The sequence below is a fragment of the Scardinius erythrophthalmus genome (assembly GCF_964197995.2).
Source record: "Scardinius erythrophthalmus genome assembly, chromosome: 15".
Lineage (NCBI taxonomy): Eukaryota > Metazoa > Chordata > Actinopteri > Cypriniformes > Leuciscidae > Scardinius > Scardinius erythrophthalmus.
In genome coordinates, this window is record NC_138235.1 from 22,982,908 (window position 1) to 22,999,796 (window position 16,889).

Consider the following 16,889-nt stretch of genomic DNA (forward strand, 5'->3'; position numbering starts at 1 on the left):
CTCTAGATGAAAAGTGGACGTATGAGTGAAAGACAAAGAGAGAGTCAGGAAGGACAGAAGATGAATGAAGACGACAATCTCATGCCATCTGAAGAAGGTGATTCTTAAAGTGATAATTCACCTAAAAATGAAACTTCGGTAACGCTTTACAATAGGGGTTCCATTTATTTTATATTAGTTAACATGAACTTACAAAGAACAAAACTTTGGCAGCATTTAATAGTCTTAATGATGATTTCATGATTATTTATACACTTTTCAAACCAGAAGTTGCACTCAGTTAATGCACTTTGATGCAACTGTATCTTTAGAAACATTCACAAAGATTAAGAAATGTTTTAAGAAATATACACTGATGGTATGTTATCTAATGCATTTACTGATGTTAACAAATGAGACCTTATTGTAAAATTTTACAGAAAATGATTTACACTTTCATGTCATTCTAAAAGAATGAAAGTCATTATTCATTGAGAATCTTTTTAGTCTCCTCGGCACATTCATGAGAAAAGCAGCTACGTCTGATTTGTGATGAAATCTTGAATTTGATGAATTATTCATGAATCAGACTGATGTAGTTGGTTCACTAATGGTTGCTGCGGTAAACAGCAGAGAGAAAAATACTGAAATTGAAGTCATTATTTATTGAAAAATCTCACCTAGCTATCCTTGGCTCATTTATAAGAGAAAAAAAAGGTCTCTGATTTCATTTGTGAAGGAATTGTTTTCCTGAATCGTATCTTTTCATTAATTTGACTGATTGGTTCACATCAATCAAAAAGATTCGGACTGATACGGGTTACAAAATCGAATGATTCATTTCTAGTTTCTCACTAGAGGGGATTATCAATTAATAAAATTGTTAAATCATTAAATAAAAATCAATCAGTTTCAGTCTGTTCCTCACAGAACACAAGAACATATGGAATAATGTACAGCAAACATCAAATGAACCACTCTTACGATACTTTTGTGTCTATTTTGAAGCGCTAAAGTTCCAGTCCCCTTTCATTATAACTGCATCTTCAAAATGTCTTCTTTTGTGCTCAACAGGAGAAAGAATGTCATACAGGTTTAGAACAACAGGAGGGTGAGCAAATGAAGACAGGATTTTCATGGATGAACTGTCTCTTTAAGAAAAACTGCTGAGTAGCCATGCCCGCATCCTAGCTTTAAAGAATCTCTTGCTTTTCAAACACCCCACCTCCTTCTCCCCCCACCCAACTCACTCACTCTAACTCTCTCTCGCCATCTCCCCTTGGTGTGTCCTTGACAATGCGGCAAGCTATACCAGAGTTTCTTCTCTCTCCTTCCATTCCTTCCTAACCTCCCTCTCTCTCGCTTCTCTTGTTCATTCTCTTTCCACCCCCACTGCTCTCGGATCTCCATGTCCTGCTGCAGCAGAACAGGTATCTCTGTAGGTTCAGGTTGATTGATTGATACGTCCACGGCCGGCACTGAAAATCGTGTTTATAGCAGGTCGAGATCCGTGGATCTGCGGTCCGCACACTGAAGCGCATTGCTGGAGAGGATGGTGAGACACTAATGGACTTCCATTTTCAGGGCCTCATCTTCACAGTGTCAGCCTTATTCAGCATCACTTCATCTCCACCCCCTCCGCTTTCCTCTCCTCTCCTGTTGTCTCTGCTTTGTCATGGTCATGTAACAGGATTAGTTCTGCTTCTACTTGCACTTAGAGGCAAACTCCTCTTATTGTATGACTATTAGCATCAGGAGCATCAGGTTTTGTTATCACCTGTCAACAGAGCAGTTCCTGATGACAGCTGTTAGCTATGTCCATACATATAGCTGGTCTGAAAGCTTTCATGTCTTCTCAACCATTGCACCAGTGGAAGTTCCGAAACCTTCTGTGTTATAGTTTATGTTAGATGTTACTCCAGAAAACACCAGGGCAACATCTGATATTGTAACAACCACATTTTCCAACTGTTGCTACAAAAATTACCTGAGGATAGTTCACCCGAAAAATTAGAATCCTGCCATTATCTTCTCACTCTCATGTTGTTCCAAACCCATATGACTTTCCTTAATCTTCGAAACACAAACGAAGATGTTTTTAATGAAACTTCCGTCCTTCCTTTAAAAGTCCACGGAACCAAAACGACTGTTCAAAACATTCATAAAGAGTCGATTAAAGAGGTTTTAATTTGAGATTTAATTTAGGCTTTTAATCACATATATACATTGATCAATGCACATACAAAGAGATCATCAAATATACTCAACAGATGCTCAAATGTGCTTGCGTGCAACATACATTATTACATATTTGATGAGCTTTATTTATGTGCGTTTATCAATGTTTATACAGCATGTGATGTGAATAAAAGCCTAAATTAAAGGACAGTTTGGCAAATAACAACCAGCTTTGTATTTTAACAGTGTCATGGCATATGTAAATGAACAATGTGTACTCTCAATTTTACCTGCCCCAGATGTCTTGGTTTATTTATCAGCTCAAGGCCTTTTAGTAAAACTACACATCATATCTTTGTATCCCTTCCCAACGACAGTCGGATTGAGCCCAGTGCATTATGGGTGTTGAAGTTTCCCTATTTTTTTGACGAAAGAAAACACAGCCCTTTTTCTGTTTTCTCTAGTCATGTAGACTTTCTACTGCTTAGACAGCCAAGTTTTATTAAAAACCCATCTTGCCAGTGGTAGATTACGCCTTTAAATCTGTTCATCAGACAAAGTGATTGTCTCATCAGAAGACCTAAAACAGCCCAATTCATATGGATTCTGTTTCAACTTTTTGAACCATCAAAGATTTGGTGTAATGGACATTCAATGGAGGTACAGAAATCTCTCAGGTTTCATAAAAAAAAAAAAAAACTGTTTCAAAGATGATGAACAAAAGTTTAGTGAGTTTGAAACAACATGAGGATGAGTAACTGGTGAGAGAATTTCCATTTTGGGGTGAACTATCCCTTTAAGTGAAATGTCTAAAAAAATATCTAGTGAATGAACTAATAAATTATTGCACTTCTTACGGTCATAGAACAGAAGAGTGCAAACACAGGTAATGTCTGAACAGAGTTTATTGAATAACACCCATGAAGTTAGCAAGCGAGTCTCTGGATTGCAGATCATGATGGTGATACTGGCATGTGAATGATAAGTCATATCTTGTTGCAGGTAGTGAAGAGAAGTGGCTGGTGGGCTGAAGACTGGCAGACGATAACACACAGAAAACTGACGAAGACGAAGGACGGGACGGGACGGGACAGTTCGATGCACAGGTAAGTAGTCAGGTACCGGTTCAGTATGGAATGATGAGACCAGACACTGATGAGTGTGTAAAGCAGGCTTAAATGAAGTGGAGCTGATAAAGGTGAATGAAAGCAGGTGTGGATGATTGAGGATAGAGTGCAGGTGACGATCAGAGAGGATTATGGGAAGTGTAGTGTGCTGAGGTGACTGCCTGGTCTGGTGACTGAGATTGTGACACTTACATTCTGGACTTTACTAACAAAATGAAATAAAATAAAATCAGTCCAATCAGCTGAGATGTATTGAGTGATAAATAATATTGTGATGGTGCTTTTTTTTGCTCTCACTAGAAAACTCACATAAGAAAATGGTGTCCTGCTTAATAACACTGATGGTAGGAATTTGATTATTAACTATTAAGGTAAAAAAAAATTAAAAAATAAAACTGGGCATGTTCTAATACTATGGTTTCAAACTGTGGTTTACCAATCGGCTTAAGAAATATTTCTAGAGATATTGTCATGGCCAACTTGTTCCCAGCCGTCAAATAAAGAGGATCACAAACTATTTCAATTATATGATTATTTATTATAAAGGAAATTCTAAGTTACAAGAATAACACCAAGTCTAGGGATTAAACAATAAAAGAAAATTATGATCCAATGGGGCAATAAATGTTGATGAATATTAAACAAAAGAAATGAGAGCAAGTTGAAGCAGATGACTTCTCTGGAGAACTGAGTTCCACCAGAAGAATTACTGTTGACTATTACAAACTTTTATACTTTCCACCCACACATTAACCAATTAACAATGAAGTCTCCAGCCAATCAAATTTTAACATCATACTGCCCCCAGAGGTAAAATGTGGAAGACGGGACCGTAACAATTTTCACTATTGAAGAAGCAAATGTTTCCAGCTATATGCAAGCTCATTATCATGCTTCACTGTGTTCCCAAAATGTGTTAGATAGCACAATCGCTTCTGCAATAGCCATTTGTCACCGCAACTTCCGGTGTGATTAAGCACAAAATTAAAACTTGAAAATATCACACAACAGGACAAAGCAATATTGATACAATCCACACTCATATTACACACAGATATCACATTATGAAAGAAATGTTTTTCTCCAAAACATGTTGGCCACAATTATTGGCACCCCTGGAATTTTTTACGAGTTAAATATCTCTGAAGTATGTTCCCATTAATATTTACACTTTTTTAACACACCAGGGTGACTAGGAACATACAATTGTCTAGCTATGACTTCTTGTTTTACAGGAGTTTAAATATGAGGAAACCCAAAGGCCAAATTCCCTTAATCATCCATCACAATGAGCAAAAGCAAAGAATATGTGCATCAAAATATTGTTGAGCATCACAAAATAGAAAGTGGCTGTAAGAAAATAGCTAAAGAATTGAAAATCCCCATTTTGACCATCAGGGCAATAATTAAGAAGTTCCAATCAACTAAAGATGTTACGAATCTGCCAGGGAGAGGACGTGTGTCTATCAAGGTTATTTTCGTAAACGAAAACTGAAACTAAGACTAAAACTATTGGTCAAAAAAACATTTTTGTAAACTGAAATAAAATAGAAATGTCAACATAAATGAAAAACTAAACGAAACTAACAACAGTTACTGAAATACTAAATGAAACAAAATAATAATTAGCAAAAATAAATAATCGTTTTCGCAATTAATAAGCTCTCATCCTGTACCGGAAAATCACTTTTTTTCCATTCCACTGCTAGTTTATTTTTCAATATATGAAGTTGCGCTCACGTCTCGCGTCTTTTGCAGCATCTCGCGCATGACACGACGTGGCACCCAAGTTAAAATAAGTTCAACTTTTAAAAGACGCATATGGAGACCTTGTGCTTTTTCCCCATTCTACTGCCTGCATCTTTTTTATGTTTTTCAAAGCAAAACCGCTTTCTGTGTGAACCAGCCCTAAGAAGCAGAAATGGCCAAACAATTATTTCCATCATGCACCTTATGCAAATAGAGCTTAATCCCATCCCATGTAAGATAACCATCTTATGTGAAACTAGCCTAAACAAGATAGGCCTACCACACATATATATAATTAGACAAGATACCACACTGAGCAGAAAACGGAAAAAACAAATTGCATGTCTATAGCTCAGAAATAGACGTACATTTGTCAGAGTAGAAGTAGGCTATACTAAAAGTCTGGTCTGAATAGAACATTTGAATATGAGTATAACTATGAGTATATGATTTTAAATGATGCAATAGACAAAAAGCATAAATGGATCAATGCAAGAATAATGTTTGAAAGGATTAATCATAGAAATAACCTTAAAGAGTAATAATAATAATCATACGCATATCTTTTTCTTTTTCTTTTTCTTATACACCACGTTTAACAAGTTCTCTTACGAAAGTACTCTTGTGTTGTGTAAGTTTAGCTTACACTACGGGAAAACTCCTTTTCTCGAGAATACTGAAGCAAAAAATGATCCTTAATTTTTAGAATGTAAAACGCATTTGCTGCAGCAGGCAGACATAGGTGAGGCAGCTCGCGCGCCTATTGGCTGCTCTGCGGCAACTGCTGCAAGGCTTTGTTCGCCATCAAGTTCGCTGTATCCACGCCTCCTGCTGGGCCGCGCCGTAAAAAGCGCCGCTCACAAAGGCCACCAGAAGTCTCTGTGAAAGAGCACTCGCCGGCGGTGTACCCGCGAGCCTCTTTCTCTGAGTCCCCTGTCTCATTCCTCGACGGCCAACGCCCCGCTGCCACGGCGGCCGAAGAGATGGAGTGGGATGTCGTGGAGGATGACAGCTGCTCGATCCTTGCGTCCGGGAGCGAGGACTGGTCGGGATCCATCCCTGACCCCGCCCTGTCGACGCTTCCGTCGACGCTGAGCTTCTCCGCCTCCTCACAAAGCCCGTGGAGGACCTCGGCATTGACTGGTCTGTGCCCAAGGAGCCCGCGCCTAACAGGTTGGATGGCTGTTTTCTGCCTGGACACCGCTCTGCACCTGTCTCGAGGCCCGCTCCCTTCCTCCCCAAGCTGCACGATGAGCTCTCCAAGTCGTGGGGAGCCCCGTTTTCGGCCAGGCTGAGATCCTCTGTCTCTTCGACGCTCTCCGCGGTTGATGGCGTGAAAGACAGGGGGTATCTCTCCGTTCCTCCTGTCAAGGAAGCTGTAGCGACACACTTGTGTCCGCCCTCTGCAGGATGGCGGTCCAAGTTGAGTCTGCCTACTAAAGCCTGCCGGACTACTTCGACGCTGATTGGTCTTTACAGCCGGGTCGAAACTTCTGTGAATCAGGAAGTAGCACACCTACTTCGCACCGAAATAGTGAATTTGCTGAGGAAAGGGGCGGTGGAAACCATCCCCTTGGCAGAGAGTGAGTTGGGGTTTTACAGCCGTTACTTCTTAGTACCAAAGAAGGATGGCGGGCTCCACCCTATACTAGATCTCAGACGTTAGAAACAAAGCGCTGATGATGCGCTCGTTCAAAATGATCACAACCAGACAAATCCTCGCTTGAACCCGACCGGGGGACTGGTTTATATCAGTGGATCTGAAAGACGCCTATTTTCAGATCCAAATAGCAGCCCATTACAGTCCATTCTTGAGATTCGCCTTCGAGGGCCAGGCTTATCAGTACACTGTCCTTCCTTTCGGCCTATCTTTAGCTCCTCGTACATTTACGAAATGCATGGACACGGCGCTCGCACCCCTCAGACGAAGGGGCGTGAGAGTCCTGAACTATCTGGACGACTGGCTAATTATAGCACAGTCAAAGGAGGAACTGGTGCTACACAAAGTTTACAGCTGACCCATCTCAAACAGTTGGGTCTCAGAATCAACTGGGCCAAAAGTATTCTATCCCCCAGCCAGGAAATCAGCCATCTTTTCTGGGGATAGAGTTGGACTCCAGCTCTATGGTGGCGCTCCTGACGCGAGAACGCGCGGCAGTGATCCAGCGCCTAGCAGCGATATTCACTGTAGGGAAGAATCTTCCCCTCAGAGTGTTTCAGAGGATGATGGGTCTCATGGCCTCAGCTTCGACGGTGCTGCAGCTGGGTCTGCTGCACATGCGCCCTTTTCAGCTGTGGCTGAGACGGCGGGTGCCAGCGCGAGCATGGACATCAGGTCTGCTTTGTCTCACAGTGAATCAGACATGTGTAGCAGCTCTGAAACCGTGGATGAGAGCCGGCTGGTACCAGTCCGGCGTGAACCTGGGCATCGCTTCACGAATCAAAGTAGTCTCGACAGATGTTTCCAACACGGGTTGGGGCGCCCTAAGGCGGACCTTCAATGGGCCTGTGGTCAGACGCGGAGAAGCGTCTACACATAAACTGTCTAGAGATGAAAGCGGCCGAAAACGCCCTTCAGTTCTTCCTCCCCACACTGAGGAACCACCACGTTCTGATCAGAACGTACAACACGTCGGTGGTGTCCTACATAAATCGCTAGGTCGGCCTCAGGTCCTGGAGCCTTCTTGCAATAGCAAAATGCCGCCTCATATGGGGCCAGCACAATCTATGCTCGCTGAGAGCGGCGCATGTGCCGGGCGTCCTGAACGTGGGCCCAGATATGCTATCCAGGGCAAAACTCTCCCCAGGGGAGTGGTCCCTGCACCCCCTGACGGTGCGAAACATCTGGGACATTTTCGGCAGAGCAGAGGTAGACCTGTTCGCGTCGGAAACCAACACTCACTGCCCAATGTTCTTTTCAAAAGAAAGAGATGCGCTGGCCCTAAACTGGCCCAGACGCCCTCTCTATGCATTTCCTCCAGTCGCCTTGTTACCACAGGTAATCAAGCGAGTCAGGGAGAGCAAATGCTCGATACTCCTGGTAGCTCCGCTATGGGAGAATCAAGTCTGGTTCCCAGAACTGATGGAACTGGGGAACATAGCTCCATGGCCGATTCCGCTGAGGAAGGACCTGTTGTCCCAGGCCCAGGGCGCAATTTGGCACCCATACCCGAGCTGTGGGCCCTACATGTGTGGGCGATCAACTATCACCATTCCACCTCCCAGAGGGAGTGCTGAACACGATCACAAGACGCCAGAGCTCCGTCTACTAGACGGCTCTATTTGTCCAAATGGTCAGTGTTCGCTGAATGGTGCTCAGCTCATGACTTAAACCCGCTAGATGGTGAGGTAACGGTGGTGCTTTCTTTCCTACAAGAGCTGTTGGATAGCAGGAGAAACCCATCCATGCTCAAAGTGTATGTGGTGGCCATAGCAGCATTTACGAAACCTGTAAATGGCCAGTCGCTGGGAAAGAATGACCTCATAATCCGTTTTCTCAGGGGTGCTAGCAGGCTAAATCCTCCTCGGCCACCCTCCATTCCAGCGAGGGACTTTTCACGGTCCTAGAGGCCATGAAAGGTGGACCATTTGAACCATTACACGTGGTGGAGCTAAAATACCTGTCATTCAAAACCGCTTTTCTGCTGGCACTAGCCTCAGTAAAATGGGTGGGCGACCTGCATGCGCTCTCTGTGAGCGCTACGTGCCTGGAATTTGGGCCTAATGACTCTAAGGTCATCCTCAAACCAAGGCACGGTTACGTCCCAAAAGTGCTTGCGACTCCTTTTAGAGCGCAAGTTATTTCCCTCTCGGCCCTCCCTGCATCTGACAGTGAGGCTGGGGTTAACCTCCTTTGCCCGGTAAGGGCTTTAAGGATTTATGTGGAGCGCTCTGCCGCCTTAAGGCAAACAGAGCAGCTTTTCATTTCGTTCGGTGGCCGTGTCAAAAGGCTAGCCGTCTCGAAACAGACCCTGTCCAGATGGATAGTAGACGCTATTGGTTTAAGGTGGTCATACTGCCTTAATTGTGTATATATGTGTATGCACCTATCTCATAACACCGAGTCGCCCTGCCCTGTTCTGCCGTTGCGATCACTTCACTTATACATGAGCCCCGGGCTACTGCCCTTGGGACACAAGTGTTGGAAACTCAGCACGCACAGCGCTTTACATAGGGTTCCCGTAGCGTAAGCTAAACTTACGCAACACGAGAGTACTCTCGTAAGAGAACGACACTCGGTTACTAACATAACCTTGGTTTTCTCTAGAGAGGGAACGAGTGTTGGGTAGCCTGCCGTGCTTGTGCTGCACTGTGGTTTCGCTTCCAGTCGACTGAAATCACTTCAATCATCCTGGGCGAGGGGGTTTTATAGGCTAAGCCACACCCCTTTTGGCGGGCCATGACGACAGCGCGGGAAGGCTCCCCATTGGTGCTGGAGTCATGCCAAGACGCACTGACAGGTTGCAGAAATTGCCGCAGCAATTACGCAACACTCGTTTCCTCTCTAGAGAGAACCGAGGTTACATTAGTATCCGAGTGTCGATTTCATTTTTAATACGAATGAGTATGAATGAATAATTTTTACCTTTTAGTTGCATTTGTTTGATTCTTTGTTCATCCTCAAACAATTATATTATTTTTATTATTAAGAGGTTTTCACAAGAGTTAACTGTAAACTGCAAACATTTAACTTTGCTGACATTAAATGTGTTCTATTAACTCTGCTAAACTATAATTACTAAAACTAAAAATGAAACTAAATATATACAAACTATATAGAAATGTGTTCACAAATTAAAAACTAAACTAAAACTAACAAAACCATTAATGAAACTAACTAAAACTAAACTGAAATTTATAGGAAATTTGAAGATGATATTAAAATAAAAACTAATTAAAAAATGCAAAACTATAATAACCTTGGTGTCTATTTTGTCTTAATGTACGGTGAGGAGGAAAGATTGAGTGGCCAAAGACTCTCAAAGGATCACAGATGGAGAATTGCAGAGATTACTTGAGTCTTGGGGTCAGAAAGCCTATAAAACAAAAACCAAACAACCCCTACATCACCACATGTTGTTTAGGAGGGTTTCAAGAAAAATCCTCCTCGCTCGTCCAAAAACAAACTCCAGCATATTCAGTTGTCAGACATGACTGGATCTTCAAAAGGGACTGGATTCTATGGTCAGATGAAACTTTAAAAAAGAGCTTTTTGGCAGCAAAGCCACCAGATGCACTGTAAAAAATTATTCTGTGGCTTAGTAAATATTACAGAAATTTTTAACTTTATTAACTTAATAAAATCTCTGTATATCGTTTACTTGATTGTTTGAGTTAAACATACCAAAATAATTGAGTAAAAATCCAACAGTTAATTTTATCTAAAATTTACAGATATATTTAAGTTTTTTTAAATAAAATAATTTAGTATTTGACTAACCAATTATTTCTTTATAATATACTTAATATATATGTGAAATTTCTATCAAAATATTTGAGAATGTTTAATTAAACTGATCTGTTTCAAGAAACAAAAAAATTACTTAATTCAAATCAATATTATTAATATATTTAACACGCTCTTAAAATTGAGTAAGTTTACTCAATTAAAACAATGCCCCCCCCCCCCCTCCCCCACCCTCTGACGTGACGAAAACTCGACGGTTGGAGTGAGCGTGGCTGTTTGAACTCTCCAGTCAAGAACAACAGCTCTCTTCTCAGCGTCGCAGATTTGGTGCATTTTCACTGTGAAATTCAGGTTGGTGTATGTTTTATTTTATCTATAAAATCATTACTGTGCTTTAAATCATATTTAATGCAAAACAACATAGCCTACAGAGGCGTAATTCGACACCTAAACGAGACGAGAGCCGCGTTTGTCTTTTTGCGTGATTGAAACGCTTTGCATAAACACATGACTGACTTTCATAATGATAATGAATATAATTATTATCATTTGGATGATAAAATGTCCTCAGAACTATCACTTTTTGTTTATTGGCAGGTTATGTCAGTCGCTCGCAGTATATTTCGGCTGTGCCTCATATTTCAGACAGTGACTGTGAGTGAAATGCAAGACGGCGGTATGAAGTTCAAAGTTCACCCGCAGAGCGCGAGTCTGTCTCCGGCACGAGGACCAGCGCAGATTCGGTGGATATTGGATAACAGAGTGGTTGATTACACTTGAATTTGGCTACCTGAATGTTTAAATATTTCATTTTTACTTGTTAAATAAGTTTAAATGCAGGCAATATTGTATACATGAAAAAACAGTCTAAAATGTGCTGTATTGCTGTACTCATTGAAAATAAAGGCCAATGTAATGTATAATGGTGGTTGTCTGGAGTACTATTTTTACAAAGGTTTAGAGAAAATAAAAAAGTTAATATTACTCATTAATAAAAACAGTTAATATTACTCATAAATATTGTTTTTTTAATGTTTAAATGTTAAATTATTTCTACTCAATTTTATTTGTTAATGTACCAGATGCAGTTACTCAGATTTACTTAATTTTTTTACTTGCATTTACTCAATTCATACAGTATATTTCATTGATTTCACAGCTTTAAAATTTACTCAATTTTTTTGAGTGTAAAAATGTTTCACCAATAAAATTGAGTAAATAATAGTTAAACTTTTTACAGTGTGGGTTTGGTGCAAACAGCGATAACAAGTACCCCAAACCCACGGTTAAATATACCGCTGGATCTTTAATGTTGTGGGCCTATTTTTTTTTTGTGGGCCTACATGGTATCATGGATTCTAGCAAATACCAACAGATAAAAAATCAAAACCTTACGGCCTCTGCTAGAAATCTTGGGCCGTGTTTGAATCTTGCATCAGGACAACGATCAAAAACAAACATCAAAATCAACACAAAATGTGTTACGGAGCATAAAATACTCAAAATGCTTCAGCAAAATTCCAAGGGGGCCTCAAGATAAGAAAAAAAAAAAAGCTTTAAAATTAGCTAAAACAACTAAAAGTCAAGATATTTCTTATTTTAATTCACTTCCTTTTTTGAAGAACCAGGTTTAACATGGTCTTGGAAAACCAGGATATATGAGGAAGACTCATTTTAAAAGTGTGATTTCTAGATTTGGAAATTAGTCGTGTAAATTAATAAAATCTTACAACTCCATGGATATTTTCCAGATATTCCAAATAATAGATAGAGATAAATTAGCAATACAATATATTAGATAAACATTAGATGGAGAGGAAACAATCTGGGGCCTTTAATTATTGTTGTGGACAATGGGAGCCTTGGAGTCAAAACCACTGCTGTAGCTCACATTGATTTTTAGCAGAAATATGTGCATTCATAACACAACACAACTATGGATTGCATTCTCAGTGTGGCCCACAACAGGCGCTACAATGGGCATTATGCTAAACTGTCTTCTTCTATTGTTAGCTATCTATTTCAGGTGAACTTCTGTCATGGCGAAGCAGTTTGACTAGCTAGCTGGAACCAGAAAAATAAAACATTCGGTTTAATGACACAGATATTTGAAGGTTACTCTATCGCCCCCTTGAGCACTGAGGTTTCTTAGTGCTACAGTAATTTAAGAATGCAAGTGTGTACAACAGGTTTCAGTGCATTGGCTAAACATTTGGGTCTGTGTTTGCATATTTTTGAATAGTATGTTTCTAGCCTTAAAGTGGGTGATAGGGGAGAGACACTCTTTAAACAACAGCAGGATACAGTACGAGAACCACTGAGCAAAAACTGCACAGTAGGCATTCACCCCTCACTGACATACTGCAGGGAAGAAAATCACATGAAATATCGCTAATTTCTCAGATGTTTTTCCTAGTCACCAATGAGAGCTAATTAAAACTTTTGCTAGTAATCTCACATCTGTCTCCTCAAGCAATGTCACAATCTGTGCTTAGATTTGCCACAAAGTCAATAATAAAAGTCAGATTGTGTTTTCTCATTCATTTTTCCAAGACTAAATTTACATCCGCATTCATTTTACAGTTCTGTTCTTTTATTTTATTATATGTCAACATTTTGCATGTCTCCCAAGGAATCTGGAGAGAAACATCAGAGTCAAATCTAATAGTTCAATGAGCTATGAAAAAGCAACCTCTAAAGAACAACATTTCCAAACCAAACCCTAACTCTATAGTAAGTACATGAAGTTAATTCATATTACTTATTTGAGTAAGTACAATGTAACTACGTCACCTTAAAATAAAGTGTAACAAAAAAAAAACCTAAATCATACAAGATGTTCTTAAAGGGAAGTAATAGGGATGCACAATATGTCACCACCGTATTGATCTCCTGATATCAGATTTATTGATTTAATCTGTATTGTCGATATTTGATAGTTAATTGTGCATGCTCATTTTCCATTTTTGCATATACAGGAACACTCAGTTAAAGTTAATGTTACAAAAACACTAATTTAATAACACTAATAAATGCAATCTTTAGCAAATCGCAAAATGAATATCAATTTTCATAGTGTATATTATAATGTTGTGATGCCAGAATTCACTTGTACCATTACAAGTGAAAATTATACATTTTTATTTTTAATTTAGACAAAATAGTCCAGAATTTTAATATCGACAATAACATGAAAATAATTATGAGCTTATCATATTGGACACAATATATTAAAAGACATCTGAACGGACAAATGAACCATAAGCAATAGCCTTATCATAAATCTATAAATACTCTCAATCAGTACAATTCAATTTGAGTTTTATGGAGTTTATCTGTTTCTCATGACTGAGAATTATCTCCTCTGCTATCTAAATTCTCATCTGCAGTCATCATAGCGTATAAAACATCACAGCAACAAATTCAATTACGAGTCAGAAGAGGATGGATGGATATGCCAAGAATTGTGATCACTGCAGGGACCTTTCGAGTCACTGACTCTAGTGAGTGAGTCTCTCCAACTCTGTTTACCCAGTAACCCCTCTCTCTACACCCACCTCACCACCGACAGCGCCGTCGCGTAGCAACCCAACACGACGCGTGCACCCAGAGTGGGAAGTTGGCCGAGTGAGACAGAGAAGGAGGTTGTGGACAAGTAGTGTGAAGAGGTGAGAGAGAAATAAAGGGAAAGGAGGAAAGAAAGGGAAATATTTGGGGTCTTTGAATTGCGCAGCTTGAAGATAAACACGCCACATCTGATTGAGAAATAATGTAAATATAAAGATTCTTCACTGGCATGTGTGATTCGATGAAGAACCTTTAACATCCATGGAACCTTTCCATTCCATATAGGTTCTTTATAGTTGAAAAGGGCTTTTAAAAGGTTATTCTAAGAAATAATGGTTCTTTTAAGAACTGTTCTCTGAAAGTTTCTTTGGGGAACTCTTTTGGAAAGCTTTATTTTTAAGAGTGTAGGGAGGGGGGGGGACATTTAAACTGACGGAGATGTCAAGAAATCAAGACAAAAAATTTCTCTCACCATCACTGGTGGAAGATTTGAGTCTCTGGCATAGGCCCTCTACATCTCCAAAGCTCTCCTGAATTTTCTGCAAGGCCTCTGGTCCTCTCAGCTCCATCAGAGACCGGAGCTCATCCAACGACACCCCAAAGTCACCAGCATGGTTGGATTCTGCGCTTCCTCCACCCCGCTTGGGGTAAAACTCGACCGCGCTATTGGCCATCTCACCCATGGTCGCCGTGGTAGACATCTTGAGTCTCAAGGTGCTCGGTCCACAATGTTAGATCTATATGACGTCTTCTCGTCCAGGAGGTTTCAGCAACGTGAGGTCAGTCTTAGTGACGATTCTTGGCTTGAGATTTTTTTGGGTTCGAAATTGACCCTCCGCTCCTCTCCCTCCCCGGTAGTTCCTCCCGTTCTTCTAACTCTCCATCAGAGGAGGGAACTGGGACAATGGCAGCCAGACACTTATAGTGTATTTTGAGAAATCCTGTCCTCTCTACTCAACCCCCTCACCCCGAGGGTCAACAGAACGAGGGATCTGGCCGCTTCCAATCCATCAGGACACAGAATGAGAGCAAAGAGGGGGCACAAAACCGAGCGGGATATTATGTAGATCTGCAGCGCTGATGCGTTAGGATTCAAAGTGTGCTGGATGTTGGGATTGGCGAGGAAACCTGCAGAGAAACACAGACAGAATAACACATTACAGTCTTTAAAGTGCTCGAGTGGGCAGCAACTCAGAGTACAGTGGGCATTCCTTAGGAGACAGACCGAGCATACAGTCAGACGGCTCCGAGCTAATGCTTTCAAACGTATCAGCATATTTTTTCCTCAATTCAAAGGTCTTTTGTATTTTAATTGAGTCCCACACTTCCCTTAATCTCATTAATAAAGTATTAGACAGGTCTTTACGAGATTAATTATGCTAAACGGACAGGTCAGTCCATTTCAAGTGCAACACAACTAAAATCCCTGGACATACAGTGAGGTATATTATGTATAAGCAATGTGTGCTCTCACAGATGGTGATGCATATAGCTTATACTGTATCTCCAGCAATCCAGACCACTGCATTAGCCCATAGTTGCCATGGAAACCTACAGATGCATCTGACTCCCACAAAGCTACTTCGGCCTCGCTATACCCCGACACACACACACACACACACGTTTCCTCTCTATCTCTATCATTTTGCCCCTAATATCATCTTCCGACTTTGTCTTTCTCTTTTTTTTCTTTCCATCTCCCAGCATGCCTCTGTATCTGTCCCTATGTTCTCTTAGATGACAGTCTCAGCCTCAGACGGCACGCCCACAGACCACCCACGGTCCATTCGCTGAGCGTCTGATGCGCACAGCACACAAAACTGGAAAGAACTTTCTCAATCTGGCAAGGTCTAATTTGATTGGCTGCAACATCCGGGAGTGAAAAGACACAGGGTTTTTCAGCAGTCCATCTGGAAACAAAGTTGTGTTTAGGTATCAGGTTGATAAATATACTAGAATATTATATTAAATATGGAAAAACATAATTGTTTATTTATAAATAACTAATATATGACATTTTAAGAACCTTTTCAATGTAATTATTTAATTTAAAAAAAGCTAGTCATTATTGTGGTATAATCTATTTCAGATCTATTTTCAGATGAACCTGCCCTGAATGACAAACCCCAATGTGGACCAGGCAATATGCGGTTTAGTCAAGTTCTGGCTATGCAAGACTGCTTATATGGTGATGAGTCTGGGGTATGCAGCGTGAGTATGTGTGTAGGCAGATAGGGCCGGGAGTGTGCAGGAGTGACATAGAGGGTGTCATCATTCTCATGCTGACTCACTATCCCAGCCTTCCTTTCCCCCTCCTTTCCCTCTTCTTCTCCGATGCACAACAGGAAGGTTCCGCACAGTCAAGAGATAATCAGGGGTCATGTGTAAGCCCACCTTTTCTGCACTGGTTTTGAGGAAAAGCATGCACAATTGATTTAAACATGGTAAAATGTGATAAACGGAGTTGAGAGTACTGCTCTTATTGGTAGCTAAAAGCAAATTATCCAAAGTACTGTCATCATAAATGAACAGACAACAAGCTGAGTATGTGTTGGTCTAGTGTACCCAAACAGGACAGTGAAAAGTCTGGTCTGGTCTTCACTGCAGCTTTATCTGGCCAAGAACCGCCTACTTAGATGGGAAAATACTGACTGAGTGCTGTGTAATGTGACCAAACACAGTTAATTTTTTATGTGTTTTAGGGCGATCTGAAAAAGATTATACCCTCCAAAAAAAGAAAGTCCCTTATGCTCACCAAAGCTGCATTTATTTGATCAAAAATACAGTAAAAATAGTACTGTTGTGAAATATTACTACAATTTAAATATATATATTTTTTTAAATATATTTTAAAATTCTTGTGACGGCAATGCTGAATTTAG

The 16,889-nt window shown here is 40.6% G+C and overlaps 1 protein-coding gene and 1 long non-coding RNA gene across 4 annotated transcripts in view; one reads left to right on the forward strand and one right to left on the reverse strand.

Annotated features, from left to right (window-relative positions):
* atp2b3b (ATPase plasma membrane Ca2+ transporting 3b) overlaps window positions 1–14,708 on the reverse strand; it is a gene marked incomplete at both ends in the record, with an annotated part of 53,526 nt that extends 38,818 nt beyond the window's left edge. For all 3 annotated transcript variants that reach the window (XM_081386200.1, XM_081386199.1, XM_081386201.1), the window contains one exon: window positions 14,480–14,708. In XM_081386200.1, coding sequence (XP_081242326.1) covers window positions 14,480–14,708 — 229 coding nt within the window. The remainder of the gene's footprint in view (window positions 1–14,479) is intronic.
* Window positions 10,684–11,363, forward strand: LOC308703015. Its single transcript, XR_014031670.1, has 2 exons — window positions 10,684–10,791; window positions 11,038–11,363. It is a non-coding gene; the product is annotated as an uncharacterized lncRNA (long non-coding RNA).
* Window positions 14,709–16,889: the final 2,181 nt, after the last annotated feature.